Source organism: Stegostoma tigrinum, chromosome 1 (genome assembly GCF_030684315.1).
Source record: "Stegostoma tigrinum isolate sSteTig4 chromosome 1, sSteTig4.hap1, whole genome shotgun sequence".
NCBI lineage: Eukaryota > Metazoa > Chordata > Chondrichthyes > Orectolobiformes > Stegostomatidae > Stegostoma > Stegostoma tigrinum.
In genome coordinates this window covers 36,484,113-36,501,910 of record NC_081354.1, presented here as the reverse complement: position 1 = coordinate 36,501,910, position 17,798 = coordinate 36,484,113, and the positions used below count along the sequence as shown (strand labels likewise).

At 41.8% G+C, this 17,798-nt stretch overlaps 1 protein-coding gene across 1 annotated transcript in view; it reads right to left on the bottom strand.

The window, feature by feature from the left end:
• LOC125456794 (short transient receptor potential channel 3) overlaps positions 1-17,798 on the bottom strand; it is a 155,659-nt gene that overhangs the window by 118,897 nt on the left and 18,964 nt on the right. The window contains exon 2 of the mRNA XM_048541503.2: positions 1,374-2,151. Coding sequence (XP_048397460.1) covers positions 1,374-2,151 — 778 coding nt within the window. The remainder of the gene's footprint in view (positions 1-1,373; positions 2,152-17,798) is intronic.

Sequence of the window (17,798 nt, the reverse complement as noted above, 5' to 3'; positions counted from 1 at the left end):
CAGTGTTTTTTTTGCTGTGGTTTGTCAGACCAGTGGAGACTGGCTATCCTCCGAATTTTCAGCCAATGGTTGAGCCCACTGTCTCCGTGGAAAGTTCCAGCTATACATCAACAATAAAGCTTTTCTGATATGTAACCAGTTGCATTACTGTTACAATCATGCTGACAAAATCCACTGGGATAAATTTTATCATCAAAAGAACTAAAAATCAGAATAGAAGGTAGACAAACTTCTTCACACTCAGTATAAAGTCAAAATCCACTCAACTAAAAGTTGTACAATAAAAGGGAATACTGGAGACACTCAGCAGCATCTGTGGAGAGAGAAACAGAACTAACTTTTCAAGTCCAAAGACTCTTCTATGGAATGACAAATTGTGTTTTACGGGCAAAACAAAACATATTTAGATTGTGTGCAGTATCTGGATACTCTCAATAAGATCAGCTGCAATGAAGTTCTGTGAATGAGTGTTTGGACAATGCAATATAACTCATTTTCAATGTGTCAAAGGGTAACTTGGAGTCATTCTGTCATAACAGCAATAACATTTCATCTAAAATTTTTTTATATGCGCTACGCTTTTTGGTTTTGCAAAGTAATACACACCAAAGTCATAGTGTTCAGTGGTCTTACTTAACATAGTAGACTGTCATGATATATGAGCTTTACGGAGTGTTTGAGTTTTGGAAGACGATGGAGACAGAATCCAGGTTGTGACATTGACACTAGTGTGTATCATTGATGCCAATTTGGGTTTTATTGTATCTTTGTTTGCTACCCTGTTGGGGTGGGAGCAACTGAACTATTGCTGCTGTTGAGATGCTAAGCTGAAACCAATGATTTCAACAAATATCGTCTTGCTTAGCCTCAAACTGTACATGATTTTCACAGTTTAGGATTTTAAAAAATATTTTTACAGAAGTTTCCATTTGGTTCCTGACCACATATCCACTCTTCATTTGCAATTTGACATGGCGCATTAGCTATACTGTAGCTGTTGCAAATGTACTGATATGCTTTGGCCTCATTATCACAGTGTTCTACACTGGATTGCATTCATCCAACTGTGTGTTTAGATGAGAATTTGACATCCCAGATTTGCAGTCACTTTCATGTTGACTTTCAGTCTCATTCACAAAATCACTTGACAGTAACAATGTCAATATATGGCAGACTTTGTTTTAACATCACAAGGCACGGGCTGACAGGCCAAAAAAGCTGCTCCAAGGAGACTAATTTTCCCAGATCCATTGGCAGACAACGGCTTAATTATCTCAATATTTACGTTCTCTCAATTAATCAATACAACTTTTATAAAATTGAAGCAAAATTTAACTGCTTGGACGTACTTTTAAAAAATTCATAAAACTTACCTTAAATTCTTTTTCAATATTTGCCAACTTGGCTAATTCGTTACTAAGTTCCAGTGCAGTATGTACTGGATCCTCACTAGACAAAGACAAATAGGCAGGGCTTGCTAATCCTTTGTATGCATTGATCCTTGATCTGGAGTGACTAAATGAATCATGCTTTTGTTTCTCCACACATTCATTGCATTTACAAAAATAATCATGAGGTTTCTCAATCCGCGCTCCTTTCATCAACAACATGTGCACCACCTCATATTTTTGGCAATGGGCAGCCAGAATGATTGGAGTGATATCTGGAGAAAATCTGGTGCCATCTTCATCATAAGCATAAAAATCATCATCTTGCATTTCTTGCTCACATGGGCTGAGGGTCAACCGATTACTGGGCTCAAATCCAGAGTGATTCAAAATTGCTTCCACAATTCGTATATATCCCTTGCTGATAGCAAGTAATAATGCATCTCCAATTCGGGCCAAATTATCCCTCTTTAGAAGGAGCTCGGTTACTTCCAAATGTTCATTTCCAACTGCTAGCTGTAGGGCATTCTGGCCCATGTAATCAACACAATTAACATTCAGTGACTTGCTCTCTTCCAGCATTCGTCGAACAACAGGTATGTTCCCATATTCAGCCGCGTCCAGAAAACGTTCTTCTTCTGGAGTAAGGCTTGTGCCCCTGTCATTGAACATGAATGCTGGACCACGGATGGCCTGTCTCCTTCCCTTCTCCCGTAGCACAGTCATTCTACGTTGCATTACAGATGTGTTACTTACACTTGGCCTAAGAGAGAGAGAGAGAGCACAGTAAACGAAGGTAAGATGTGGAATAGTTCTGTAGTCAGTCATCTCTGCTAAATTTAGAGCTTCTGAATATTGTCTATTCACTTTAAATCAATTTTTATTATTCTTCAAGTTTTTCCAAGAAGATCAACCAAAGCCTATTCTTGTTGATATACTAATGGTTTTCTCATGTGGAAAACTATCTTGGAGTTATCAGAAAGGATGGGGGATGTTTAATTTACCAAAAAGTGTATCAGTAATGAGTGAAAACAATTGACAATAATTGACCAACATGCCAGAGAAATGATGAACACTGTTTTGTGCAGCAATTTTTTAATGTATGATTGGAAGGGTGGTAGAAGAAAATTCAAGCATAATGCTCAAAAGAGAATTGGATATATACTTCATAGGAAAAAAAATGCAGTACAAGAGGGAAAAGAGCTAGATTACTGAGATACCTCTGTTAAAGAGCCAGCACAGGGAAAATGGACTGAATGATCTCTTTCTGTATGTTTCTATGGTCCTGGAGTTAGAATTCTTGGAGTGTATTATAAACAGTTGACACACAGCATGGCAAAACTGAATAAGGTAGGCCTCTTAGGAGAGGAGGAGATCCTGTGTGTCAAGTTCACCAATTGGTAAATACACTTGTGTTTTTAAATTTATCAAATATGTATGGGAGCTTCATTTGACAACAGTTTGGGTAATTAAAGTTAGTGCAAGCCAAATTCAGTGATGAAATCAGATTTTATTATTCAGCAGTTTACATATGCTGAATCTAAGAAAACAATGGCTTTGCTATAGCAACACAGAACCTTGAACAAGACAGCACAGGAACAGGCCCTTCACACCACCATGTTTGTGCCAACCATGATGCCATTCTGAACTAAACATATTTGCTTGTACATCGTTCACATCCCTCGATGCTCAGTCACTTAATGTGTCTTTCTAAATGGTTCTGCTTCTGTCACCATCCCTAACAGCACATCCAGGTACCTACTAACAATTTTGTTTGTGCTGAAATAACTTATTCTTTGCATCATATGATAATACATAACACTGCAGATGTATTCTGAATATTGCAGAAAAGCTCTAAAAAAAGAGGATTTGTTTTGAACAATAGTGAAAAAGTAGTAAGTAAACCATTTCTAAATCCACAGTCACACATTCAGTCCTTATGGCCTAGAAATCTGGGGACAGATTTTCTTCCTGCATTTAAATGGTGAGGTCCAATTTACATTTAGGATTGGGTGTCAAACCTGTTCACCAAGCAGCTAGTCATTGCAGATACTAACAGAAAATTCAACAGAAAAGTGAAATGGAAGAAAAGGTTGCTGCAATAGGCTTCTGGTGAATGATTAACTGCAAATGTCTATTTATAATTATGTGCACATCCTGTTCATTATATTTGAGGCTTTGAAGGCCAGTTAGCATCTGAAGACTGAGTGCTATGCAATTACATTTTCAGGCAAAGATCTCTTCAGTATCCATTTTGGTCTTGACAGCCTGTTATTTCAGTTACTATTCTGTTTTTTTTTACCTGAAATAATCAGACATCTCCTAGTTCGGACAATGGCCCTTAATACACCGAAGAACTAGAATGCAGCCACATTGGCAGTGAATGGCCTGAGTTAGATTGTTGTGCTTCTTCCTCCTCTGGTAATCAATATGCTGCATAATTTTCATGAAGAATATTAGCAATACATCAGAGGAAACACTGTAACAGATCAGCAGTAGAAAATTACAACTTAATTTTGCTTGTTGATTTCTGCAAGAACATCCACTTAATTAATTTCTACACTTATTTATGTCTAGCAGATCACTGAAAGGTTTGAATAGGAATACATTTAGAATTATTTAGGATGACAAACTCAAAACTGACAAAATATGAGCCATATCTTTACTTCATATTTGTATATCTTGGGTGGAATCTTCAAAGCCCAAGAATGATGTAGGCAATAATAAGAAAGTTGGGATAATTGCATGAGATGGCTGTGAAGAGTTTTCAACATTGAGAGCAAAAATTCTTCTTTTCCACCTGAGTTGAATGGCACATTAAGATTCTAGCTAGTGATTAGCAAGAGGCTTATTTGCATATGGTCACATGCATAATCATTTTCATTGTGATGTCATCTTCTTTCATTGATGGGCAATTTCCCATTTTCCCATCCACCAACAGGAACTTGATGGCAACAATCCCCATTACTAAAGTCAGCAAGGTAAACTAGCCATTCCTGCTCACTGCTTGCACATCTGGTCCTCCCTCAATCACCAACATCCCCAGGCATACTCCATGGGCAGGGGCCTCATTGCACCAAGCCACCTCCAAAACAGCATGCCTTGAGTATTTGATAGGAAATATGCAGGGCAGGGTTTAACTAGGTAAAAACCAGCCTTTAAAGGTGAGTCCAGGAGATCCCAGTAGTGCCCAGTATGTAAATAGGGAAATATGACATGCAGGACACCAAAAGGGCATGATGTATGTTTAATGAGGTGAGTTTGGGAAGATAGCATGAGAAAACTCACTAAGGCTTGCAGAGTGAAACTTAGCAAAACTGACATGTCCAATTTTTGGTAAAATCCAGCTCATTGTTACAAATGTGAGCTTTCATAAGATTGTTTTGAATGTAAAAAAGGTAAAATGGAGCAGGAAGGAGAGACATACAACATCCTACAACTTCTGTTCAGTGAAAAATCCATGTGCCCTGCTTAGCAGTAGGACAGGGGTTCAGAACAAACCCGATTAAAGATCATAGATCATAGAATCCCTACAGCGTGGAAACAGGCTATTCAGCCCAACAAGTCCACTGCCCCTCCGAAGAGCATCCCACTTTGACTCATTCCCCTACCCTTGCATTTCCCCATCTCTAAGCCACCTAACCTAAATATCCCTGGACACCCTTGGCAATTTAGCACAATTTAAAATCAAGACACTAATCTTTAACAACTGGAGATGAAGAAGAAAGGCAGCAGACTTACTGTTTTAGATACACAGAACAGAGAGAGGGGCAGGTAAAGGCTAACTGGCGCTGACAGTGAAGGATAATGCTGTTTTGTATTAGTCACCAGGCTGGATACTGGTGGGATAATAAAATGTGAGGCTGGATGAACACAGCAGGCCAAGCAGCATCTCAGGAGCACAAAAGCTGACGTTTCGGGCCTAGACCCTTCATCAGAGAGGGGGATGGGGGGAGGGAACTGGAATAAATAGGGAGAGAGGGGGAGGCGGACCGAAGATGGAGAGTAAAGAAGATAGGTGGAGAGGGTGTAGGTGGGGAGGTAGGGAGGGGATAGGTCAGTCCAGGGAAGACGGACAGGTCAAGGAGGTGGGATGAGGTTAGTAGGTAGCTGGGGGTGCGGCTTGGGGTGGGAGGAAGGGATGGGTGAGAGGAAGAACCGGTTAGGGAGGCAGAGACAGGTTGGACTGGTTTTGGGATGCAGTGGGTGGGGGGGAAGAGCTGGGCTGGTTGTGTGGTGCAGTGGGGGGAGGGGATGAACTGGGCTGGTTGAGGGATGCAGTGGGGGAAGGGGAGATTTTGAAACTGGTGAAGTCCACATTGATACCATATGGCTGCAGGGTTCCCAGGCGGAATATGAGTTGCTGTTCCTGCAACCTTCGGGTTGCAACCCGAAGGTTGCAGGAACAGCAACTCATATTCCGCCTGGGAACCCTGCAGCCATATGGTATCAATGTGGACTTCACCAGTTTCAAAATCTCCCCTTCCCCCACTGCATCCCTCAACCAGCCCAGTTCATCCCCTCCCCCCACTGCACCACACAACCAGCCCAGCTCTTCCCCCCCACCCACTGCATCCCAAAACCAGTCCAACCTGTCTCTGCCTCCCTAACCGGTTCTTCCTCTCACCCATCCCTTCCTCCCACCCCAAGCCGCACCTCCAGCTACCTACTAACCTCATCCCACCTCCTTGACCTGTCCGTCTTCCCTGGACTGACCTATCCCCTCCCTACCTCCCCACCTACACCCTCTCCACCTATCTTCTTTACTCTCCATCTTCGGTCCGCCTCCCCCTCTCTCCCTATTTATTCCAGTTCCCTCCCCCCATCCCCCTCTCTGATGAAGGGTCTAGGCCCGAAACGTCAGCTTTTGTGCTCCTGAGATGCTGCTTGGCCTGCTGTGTTCATCCAGCCTCACATTTTATTATCTTGGAATCTCCAGCATCTGCAGTTCCCATTATCTCTGATACTATCTTGGATACTGGTGGGAGTTTGTTCTCTGGTCAAAGGAAACAGAGTGGCATGGTAGTTCAGTGGTTAGCACAGCTGTCTCACAGCACCAGGGACCTGAGTTCAATTCCAGCCTCTGTGTGGAGCTTGCACGTTCTCCCTGTGTCCGTGTGGGTTTCCTCTGGGTGCTTCAGTTTCCTCTCACAGACCAAATATGTACAGATCAGGTGGACTGGCTGTGCCAAATTGCCCACAGTGTCCAGGGATGTGTAAGTTAGCTGGATTAGCCATGGGGAAATGTGGGGTTACAGGGATAGGGTAGGTGGGTAAGTCTGGGGGAATACTCTTCAGAGTCAGTGTGGACTTGTTGGACTGAATGCCCTGTTTCCATACTGAGGGGATTTTGTGAAATATTTCTATGATTTTATTCTATGAAAAGGGCCTATGAATATTTAAGGATGCTAAGTAAAACCTTGGAGTGGCAGGAGAAAGAATTGGCAGTGTGTGTGTTGCTGCTGATTGCTCCAAGAATTCTCAGAAAATTGAGGGATGAAACTTTCAATTGACACTGACATTATAATTCACTAAAACTGTGAAATGCAAACTGGGAGTAACTTTGGACTGGTACCTACAAGGACTGCAATTAAGCAAATGTTACCGTGTAACGTATAAACACAGTTTTGAGTTGTCAGCCGTCTTCAGATGTTAAGGAGGTATCTTTTTAGTAGTTTAGTGGCACAGTTACTAAGGAATGTTTAGTTAATGTTACTTTGAATGTGTTTAAGTAATTGTGTTACTTTTAACCCACCCACACCACTACTAATAGCTGTGCCATCCACTTTAGTCTCATGCAAGCCATCCCTTTTTGTCATTGCAGGAGAAAATAGACTGTAAAAGAACCAAAAGAACCAGTTGGTTGGAGGATGCCAAATATTCATCTCCTCAACATCCTAAGAGGAGAGGAGTTTAGCCCTTGTCAGCAAAGACTACAACCAGTCCTATGGAAATGTGAGAACCACCATGTCCTGGCATCCAAATAAGAAGCACTGTCCGTTGCTGAGTTATTATCACTTATCCCCACTGTGAATATATGCTAGAACGTCAACTCTTTGTTCACAACTCATTCTCTCTTGTCTCCTGCAGGTACCAAGACAGTGGCACCACAAGACATCACTTTGCTCACCTCTGAGGAAGAGAGCACAGCTGCTTCACAGGAATCACCAACAAGGCTGCCTCCTGTACCCCCACCAACTAAGATACTAACAAATCATTGGGTACATTAGCTGGATTAGAGTTGGGTGAACATATCACAGCTGCATCTCTGCAGCAGACTGAGGAAGAAATGCCTCAGGTCACTGGTAATTAGAGGACTGGCACAGGCAAGACATCTGCTCAGCCCCAGGCAGGACAGAACCCCATGATGGCAGCAATTTGTGACTTCATTGACATTCATAGTAGACACAGGAGCAGATAAGTTTGTTGCAGGCATTAAGTAACCTGTCACAAATATTGCAAGACTGCAACAATGAGGTTAGGACCCTGCTCCCTCAGGAATGTGAGCATCTAGTGTTTTTCAGGACAGATTGGTGGCTGCCATAGAGAGCCAGGTCTAGCAGTTGTTGGTTCCAGACTGCTTGATATACATAGATCACTCTGCACTGATAAGATGACGGGGAGCCCAGGGACCTCTACCTCATTCCAGATGCCCCGTCCTTAAGGGGACGAGAATGTGTCAGTAGATACCAAGCTATAGGACCCCCCTCCTGAGAAGTCCTCTCAGGACACTCCAGGAGTAGCTGGATCTTCCGCCTCTACTCTGCCTGTCACCCTCAACCCTATGGGAGGTGAAGCCTCTGGGAAGGCACTTGCCTCTGGGAAGGACACACTCATTATGTCTAGGCCGTCTGGACTGAAACACATCAGGGGTTGCCCGACCAATCTCGAAGCCAACAGACACCACTGTAGGGCAGCTGGGAAACCCATGACTCCACTAAGATGTGGTGGGTGGGAAAGAAAGAAGAGGCCTTCTGAGGGTACATTAATTGTACAGGTGATATTGTAAATATGAAAAGTCAGTCAAAAATTTGTCAAACTTCCTAGGGTACAAGAAACTGTAGAACACTTGGGTTAGGTGAAAGAAGGCAAGGTAAATGAGGCAATGGATTGAGACTGTGATTGAGTTTATGAATGGGTGCAGAAAAGTGGCTGGCTAGGAAACAGAGGGGCAGATTCTCCCCCTAAGGGTGAGTAGTGGGAAGAGAGAAAATTCCCAGCTTCGAAAGTCCACTGGGTAATTTCTGGTTCCAGATCTGTGATTTTCGTCGGCGAGGTATGATTGCTGAAGGTAATAACGCCTGGTGACCTCAAAAAAATGTTCAGAGGGAATCACATGACTGAGCCCTGCCAAAGCAATGTTTGTATGTACCAGCTGCCAAGAATATGTAAAAAAGCTGGAGCTTTAGTGATAACATGCTATGGGTGGCTAAATGAAGAAATAGTCCCACTCTTGAGAGATGTCTGCCAATCAGATTGGCTGGCAACTCAGAGTGCAATAGTGGATGCTGCTAGGATTGGGAGTTGGTCCATGAAGATGCTAGAACTAGATTTGTGCCGGGCTGGGTCAGGGAGGGACTGAAAGTCACACAAAAAAAGTGGATAACAGGAATTTGGAGGTCACGCAAAATGTGGATAACAAGGATTTGGAGGTCAGATGGTGAGCAACAAATGGGCAGGTGTCATCTTGGGAAGGGGTGCCCTGAGTATACATGGGCAGCCCACAAATAATGAGGCCCATCCCTATCTTCACACCTGCCTTTTAAGCAGGCTGTATGTTTTTAAAGAATGGACCACCCACTCATTCCCACATGCTTGCTCACACCAACCATTATTATGGCATGGGCATCACACTAATGGGGTCAATTGACTTCATAACAGGCTCAATTGACCTTTCAGTTTTTACTTAAATATGTTGATTCCGCTATCAAATTTGGTGTCCGCCTACCTACCACATTATGAGAAATAGGTAATCGGAAACATGGTAGGTAATCGGAAACATGGTAGGATCACCATTTGTCCTACTTTATGCGTCTCCTGCCAGAAACATGTCTGGTGGAGGTTGTAAAACCCAGCCCTGTACACTGGATGAGAAAATCAGCTCATGTTAACTCATTCTCCTACAATAATCGTACAGTCTTTTCCATTGAAGCATCTAATTGGTTATTAAAAGAGGCTTTTTCCCGCACCACTCTGCCCTGGAGCCAATCCAAAGTACTGATTATTCTTGACAAAAGGATTAAGGTCACATTCATTTGAAAGTCACATTTTACTAATTTAAATTTCTGGATTTTTGATCTACTCCCATTGTTTAATTTAAAGTAATAATGCAACTAACTCTCTTATTATCTTAGATATCTTAGAAAGATTACCTTTTAGATGTATCTTTTTCAGGCTACAAAATTCAAGCTCCCCCCAACACTAGGTAAGAGATCTTCTGACCATTCTCTGCATAATCATCCACCAAAGTATCTCTCTGTCATGTTTCATTGATGAGTATGATAAACAGCTTTCAAGTGAGATCTGACCAGAGCCATGTATTGCAAACATGACTTCCATTGATTTGTCCTCTACTGTTCGGACTGCATGATTCAATATTCTATTAGGTTTGTTGATTGCTGCTCTGTTTTAGTTGAACATTTAAGCATTGAGAGTAATAAGAATTCTGGGTCTCTTTTAACATCAACCTTTGCTATTTCAACACCATCTAATAAAGTGTGTGTTCCCACATGCAGTATTTTGCACATGGCTACATTAAGTTTCATCCACCATTGTTTCATCAACTAAGCCCAGTGTTATATGACTTAAAAGAAGGAGGAATTCAGGAGGCTGAAGCTGAGATATGATACAACCAGAAGGAGGTAGTGGGGACACCAGGCTCAATAGGATTATCAGGATCAGGGTCAGGATCACAATTAGGATTAGGGGGCACTAGGCCACTTCCAGCAAGCACAGTCACTTATTTTAATGGCCATGCCTTGTTTCAGCCGAATAGGGAGCATTAAAGTCAGCACCCATCTGTGAGTTGAAGAATTGAGCTTTGAACAGCAGCTTGTTGTAAAAGAGAAGAGGACAAAGTCAGCAGGCCAAGCAGCATCAGAGAAGCAGGAAGGCTGACGTTTCGGGCCTAGACCCTTCTTCAGAAGAAGCATCATTTTTTCTGAAGAAGGGTCTAGGCCCGAAACATCAGTTTTCCTGCTCCTCTGATGCTGCTTGGCCTGCTATTTTCATCCAGCTCTACACCATGTTATCTCAGATTCTCCAGCATCTGCAGTTCCTACTATCTCAGAGAACAAAGTCAGATTTCTGTTTGGAACTGGACTGGAAAATGATGCAACATAATTGCTGATCTAAGGACACGGTAAATGAATTGGCACTTAGTTGTTGCCATGCTCAGGGCTGGCAGCTATTCGGATGTTGAATTGGCCAATCAAGGGAGGGCCAGTGCTAACTGCCAACTGCAAAACATATGGGTTAAAAAGAGATAAAAAAAATTGGTTCTGACTGTATTTGGCAGGAGGCCCTAAGATACTTGGAGTCTTCCAGAGAAGGTGCTGATTGGTTTTGTTCATTCTCTAATTTATCTTCAGTTCAGTTGTTGAATATTCTGAGAAAAGAATCCCATTGTGTAAGAAATAAGCACATATTTCTAGAAGTCTGATGAAACTGTTTTCATTAACTAGTGATTTTGGAATTCAAACAAGATACACAGTTCTCCATGCCTGTTAACAATCTGTTGTCCAAGGATTTCACAGAAATGTTTCAAGCTGTTTACTCAACTGGCCAATTATGATTCTTTTAACTTCTTTTCTAACTTATCCCTTAAATATGTCTATCTGTATGCGAGAGAAGGTTATGATCGAAGAAGTTTGTGCTTTAGATTGTAGATATTAATTGTATTGCCTTGTTGTTTATCTGTGTCCTGAAAAAGTTATATTAGTAAGAATAAATTGCTAATTTCTGTTTATACTTAAAACAAGATCGGTTATTCATAAGGCCTGGTTAGGAATAATTAAGCAATTTCAAGAGTCATTGAATGTTTTAATTCAACTGTTGCAAATCCAGTGATAGTGAGACTGATTTAGTTTTGCTTGGTACTCTTGTGCCATAATGACCGCATCATTCATCATGCTAACTCTACAGTTTCTAACTGATGCTTTTAAAAGAGGTGTCCCTCTAAGTTTGGCATCATCTTCAAATTGGATCAATTTATAGTGAGTTTCTGGACCAAAGTTAGGTGTCTGAGAAGGGATCAGAAGCCATGGGAACTGGGATGTGTTAGGTGGAGTAGGGTAATTGGAGGCTATGGGAGTGGTAAAATCAGAAGCCACTGGAGGGGATATCCAATGTTTCAGATGAGGCAGTTAAGGAGGGGGAAGGATTATTGAATAGAGGCCTGATATTGGGAATCACAGGGTTTGAGGAGAATTCAAGGTGGTTTTGGATACCCAAACATGGAGACTTCTTAGGCTGGCAACAGGTTTGCCTTCCTTGGCCTGTCACACTCTTTAAATGGGACTCTATTCGCACAAGAACAGCACCTCACCTTTGAACTCAGCACTCTACAATCTTCTGGGCTCAACACCAAGTTTAATAAATTTAGAAAATAATCTCAGCCTCCATTTTATATATTTGTGTTTGCTGGTTTAATGGTTCTCATTTCTTTACATATGTTTATATATATTTCTCCATTAGGCATTTGGAAGCCACCATTCAATGATTCATACCTCATCTGGACTGTTCTTTTGTTTTCTTACTTCTTGCAACAAAAACCTTTTTGACTTTATGTTTTCTACTCTTTGTCTATTACAGACCTCTCTTGTGTTCTTCCTTTCTCTTACCTAAAACACATTACATAACTATCCTTGATAACAAGGTGTAGAGCTGGATGAACACAGCAGGCCAAGCAGCATCAGAGGAGAGGAAGGATGACGTATTGGGTTTGAAGGATCTAGGCCTGAAACGCCAGCCTTCCTGCTCCTCTGATGCTGCTTGGTCTGCTGTGTTCATCCAACTCTACGCGGTGTAATCGCAGATTCTCCAGCATCTGCAGTTCCTACTATCTCTGACATAACTATTCTTTCTCAGTTTGATGAAGTGGCAGCATTGATCTAAAGTGTTAACTCTGTTTTTCCTCTCTACAGACCTGATCTGCTGAGCATTTCCAGCATTTTCTGCTTTTATACTTAGTTCCATGGGGCAGGTGTGAAGATATTCACTTTCTGAATCCATCAATTCTCACCCCAATGAGGGTGCCAGATTTCCCGATGCTCGTGATGATGAGGTGAAAATCTAAGTGTGAATGAAAGTCATAGCATCATTATCATGTTTCAAGTTCCAGTCCACTTCCTTGGAGAGAGAGTTGGCTCCCAGCCTAACTACTTATCTCAGTTAAAGCCAGAAATAGGTTGGTGACAGGTTTGGATTGGGAACAGATTTCTCAAAAATTTTAAATCCCCATACATAATCTAGACATGCCTAGTTTTTACATAAAAATTCAGTCCAATGTTCCAGCAAGATCTCTTTCAAATGTATTTATATATCTTGCAACACATACAAAATCATTTCATTTCCATATATGCTTGTTCTATTACCTTAGATGCTGGAGTTTTTTGAAGCAGGTGTAGGGAATTTAACTGAATGTATGAACAAATTTATTACAAACAGCACAGAAAGAGTTCTCAACCTCAAGGGGTAAAATTTCATGATGAAATTGTTGTGCAGTTTAAATTCATGTTAGTACCTGGTTAACACTAGCATAATTCAAAAATTGTTTCTTAAAGCTAACTTCTATATTGACTATTCACTTTTCTATTATTTTTCTCCAATTTGTTTCTTCCTTTATTGAAGATGTTGGACAGTTCCATAAATGTGGCAAACACAATCAGCCATTCCGCATGCGTAAGCCTGAATACTGAGTATCGGCAGTTTATTTATTCATAGAGGGATCATATAAGAAGTAAATTCTGTCCTCAGCTAACATTCAAATGCATATTTTCAACAGGCACCTCTGAAAGGAATTAGAAGGAAGGAAATGAGCTGATTTTCCCAAGTAAGAGTGCTGAGTGAAACTGAAGCTCCTTTAACAGCTGATGGTGCAATCAACCAGTTCAGTGCAGTCACAAAATTTATTCTGGAACATTTCTCATCAATAGCACACTGGTTAGCACATTTACTCATCTGAATATGGGAGAAAAATTACTAGTATAATGAGGTTTTCCAGCAACTTCTGTTTTGGTTCCTGATTTACAGCATCCACTGTTCTTTTGGTTTTTATTAAGAATTATTAGTATTTTGTGATAACGTTATTCTTTTAACCAAGCAGATGAACATTCAATTACATGGAAAATACACCTTGAGTTAATAAAAAGATTGTTAGAGCAAAAGATTGGAAAAAAAGGCACATCCACACATTAAATGTTAAATCATTACAAATGATGTTGGTTATGTTATATTCGTGAAAAATCTCAAGAAACTCAATCTTAGATCTCTGTAAAATACTGTTGATTAATAGTAAGCTACTGAATTTAATTTTCTTTTAATTGGACAGTTTGGGCATATTTCAATACAATAATGAGCTCCTAGTTTAATTCCAACAATGCAACATATATAAAATAAGATAATGTTTGCTACAGAATTGTTATGCATTTGACAGGTACATATCATTGATGAGGGAAAATTTAATAGCCCTCCAAAGCAAATGTGTGAATTACAGTGGGGATTAACGCATATTCCTGCTTTTGGTCGAGGCACCACACAACTTCATGCTGCCTATTCATTTAAAAGGATCATAATGACCTGCTATTCAATGACCACTGCTACTCAATATATGCATGCTTGGGAAGAGGTCCAAGTTCATTCAAGGTTAGAACCTCTTAAAGCTAGCCTGCATTTGTTAAAGAGTTGGTGTATTCTGCATGGAGCAGATGTTGCATGCATCTACAGGAGGAAGATTGACTTACATTTAGTGTAGTGGTGCAACAAGATCAGAAAGCATCCTCATAGCTTCTAAGTTGTGGCACTGCAATCTGAAGCCATCTAAGCCCAGAGGTGCTTCAGGCCTTTCTCCCAGGCTATTCAGTCTCTTGCGAGGGGGGACATAGAGTCAGGAGATGTAGAGTCAGTATGGATAGAGCTGAGAAATTCTAAGGGTAGAAAGACCCTAATGGGAGTTATCTACAGGCCCCCAAACAGAAGTCAGGAGGTAGGGTGCAAGTTGAATCAAGAGTTGAAATTGGCTTGTCACAAAGGTATCACTACAGTTGTTATGGGAGATTTCAACATGCAGGTAGACTGGGAGAATCAGGATGGTACTGGACCCCAGGAAAGGGAGTTTGTGGAGTGCCTCCGAGATGGATTCTTAGAACAGCTTGTACTGGAGCCTACCAGGGAGGAGGCAATTCTGGATCTGGTGTTGTGCAATGAACCGGATTTGATCAGGGACCTCAAAGTAAAGGAGCCATTAGGAGGTAGTGACCACAATATGATGAGTTTTAATCTGCAGTTTGAGAGGGAGAAGGGAGAATCGGAGGTGTCAGTATTACAGTTGAATAAAGGGAACTATGGAGCTATGAGGGAGGAGCTGGCCAAAGTTCAATGGTACAATATCCTAGCAGGGATGGCAGTGGAACAACAATGGCAGGTATTTCTGGATATAATGCAGAAGGTGCAGGATCAGTTCATTCAAAAGAGGAGGAAAGATCCTAAGGGAAGGCAGGGGCGGCCGTGGCTGATGAGGAAAGTTAAGGACCGTGTAAAGATAAAAGAGAAGAAGTACAAAGCAAAGATGAGTGGGAAGCCGGAGGACTGGGAAGCTTTTAAAGAGCAACAGCGGATAACTAAAAAGGCAATACAGAGAGAAAAAATGAGCTATGAAGGAAAACTGGCCAAAAATATAAAGGTGGATATTAAAAGCTTTTTTAGGTATGTGAAAAGAAAAAAAATGGTTAAGACTAAAATTGGGCCCTTGAAGTCAGAAACGGGTGAATTTATTATGGGGAACAAGGAAATGGCAGGTGAGTTGAATAGGTACTTTGGATCTGTCTTCACTAGGGAAGACACAAGCAATCTCCCAGATGCAGTAGTGGCTGAAGGACCCAGGGTAATGGACGAACTGAAGAGTATTTATACTAGGCAGGAAATGGTGTTGAATAGACTGTTAGGTCTGAAGGCCGATAAGTCCCCGGGACCTGATGGTCTGCATCCCAGGGTACTTAAGGAGGTGGCTCTAGAAATTGTGGACACGTTGGTAATTATTTTCCGAGGTTCTATAGATTCAGGATCAGTTCCTGCGGATTGGAGGGTGGCAAATGTTGTCCCACTTTTCAAGAAAGGAGGGAGAGAGAAACAGGAAATTATAGACCGGTTAGTCTGACATCAGTGGTGGGAAAGATGCTGGAGTCAATTATAAAAGATTAAATTATGACTCATTTGGATAGCAGTAACAGAATACGTCAGAGTCAGCATGGATTTATGAAGGGGAAATCATGCTTGACTAATCTTCTGGAATTTTTTGAGGATGTATCTATGAAGATGGATAAGGGAGAACCAGTGGATGCAGTGTACCTGGACTTTCAGAAAGTCTTTGATAAAGTCCCGCATCGGAGATTGGTGAACAAAATTAGGGCACATGGCATTGGGGGCAAAATACTGAGTTAGATTGAAAATTGTCTGGTTGACAGGAAGCAAAGAGTAGTGATAAACGGGTCCCTTTCGGAATGGGAGGCAGTGACCAGTGGGGTACCACAAGGTTCGGTGCTGGGACCGCAGCTGTTTACGATATTTATTAATGATATAGACGAAGGCATTAAAAGTAATATTAGCAAATTTGCTGATGACACAAAGTTGGGTGGCAGTGTGAAATGTGAGGAGGATGTTATGAGAATACAGGGTGACTTGGACAGGCTAGGTGAGTGGACGGATGCATGGCAGATGCAGTTTAATGTGGATAAATGTGCGGTTATACACTTTAGTGGCAAAAACAGGAAGACAGATTACTATCTCAATGGAGTCAAGTTAGGTAAAGGAGAAGCACAACGAGATCTAGGTGTTCTTGTACATCAGTCAATGAAACCAAGCATGCAGGTACAGCAGGCAGTGAAGAAAGCTAATAGCATGCTGACCTTCATAACAAGAGGAATTGAGTATAGGAGCAAAGAGGTCCTTCTGCAGCTGTACAGGGTTCTGGTGAGACCACACTTGGAGAATTGTGTGCAGTTTTGGTCTCCAAATTCGAGCAAGGATATTCTTGCTATTGAGGGAGTGCAGCGTAGGTTCACGAGGTCAATTCCCGGAATGGCAGGACTATTGTATGTTGAAAGATTGGAGCGACTGGGCTTGTATACACTTGAGTTTAGAAGGATGAGAGGGGATCTGATTGAGACGTATAAGATTATTAAGGGATTGGACACTCTGGAGGCAGGAGGCATGTTTCCGCTGATGGGTGAGTCCAGAACCAGAGGATGCAGTTTAAAAATAAGGGGTAGGCCATTTAGAACAGAGTTGAGGAGAAACTTCTTCACCCAGAGAGTGGTGGATATATGGAAGGCAGTGGAGGCCAACTCTCTGGATACTTTCAAGAAAGGGATAGATAGAGCTCTTAAAGATAGTGGAATCAAGGGTTATGGGGATAAGGCAGGAACAGGATACTGATTGTGGATGATCAGCCATGATCATAATGAATGGTGGTGCTGGCTCGAAGGGCCGAATGGCCTACTCCAGCAGCTATTGTCTATTGTCTATTATCAAGTCCACTCCCGCCATTTAAATCATGGCTGATGGGCATTTCAACTCCACTTCCCTGCACTCTCCCCGTAGCCCTTGATTCCTTGTGAGATCAAGAATTTGTCGATCTCTGCCTTGAAGGCATGCAACGTCCCGGCCTCCACTGCACTCCATGGCAATGAATTCCACAAGCCCACCGCTCTCTGGCTGAAGAAATGTTGTCTCATTTCAGTTTTAAATTTACCCCCTCTAATTTTAAGGCTGTGCCCACGGGTCCTAGTCTCCCCGCCTAATGGAAACAACTTCCTAGCGTCCACCCCTTCTAAGCCATACATTATCTTGTAAGTTTCTATTAGATCGCCCCCTCAACGTTCTAAACTCTAATGAGTACAATCCCAGGATTCTTAACCGTTCATCATACATTAAACCTACCATTCCAGGGATCATCCATATGAATCTCCGCTGGACAAGCTCCAGGGCTAGTATGTCCTTCCTGAGGTGTGGGGCCCAAAATTGGACACAGTATTCTAAATGGGGCCTAACTAGAGCTTTATAAAGCCTCAGAAGCACATCGCTGCTTTTATATTCCAACCGTCTTCAGATAAACGACAACATTACATTCGCTTTCTTAATCACGGACTCTACCTGCAAGTTAACCTTTAGAGAATCCTGGACCAAGACTCCCAG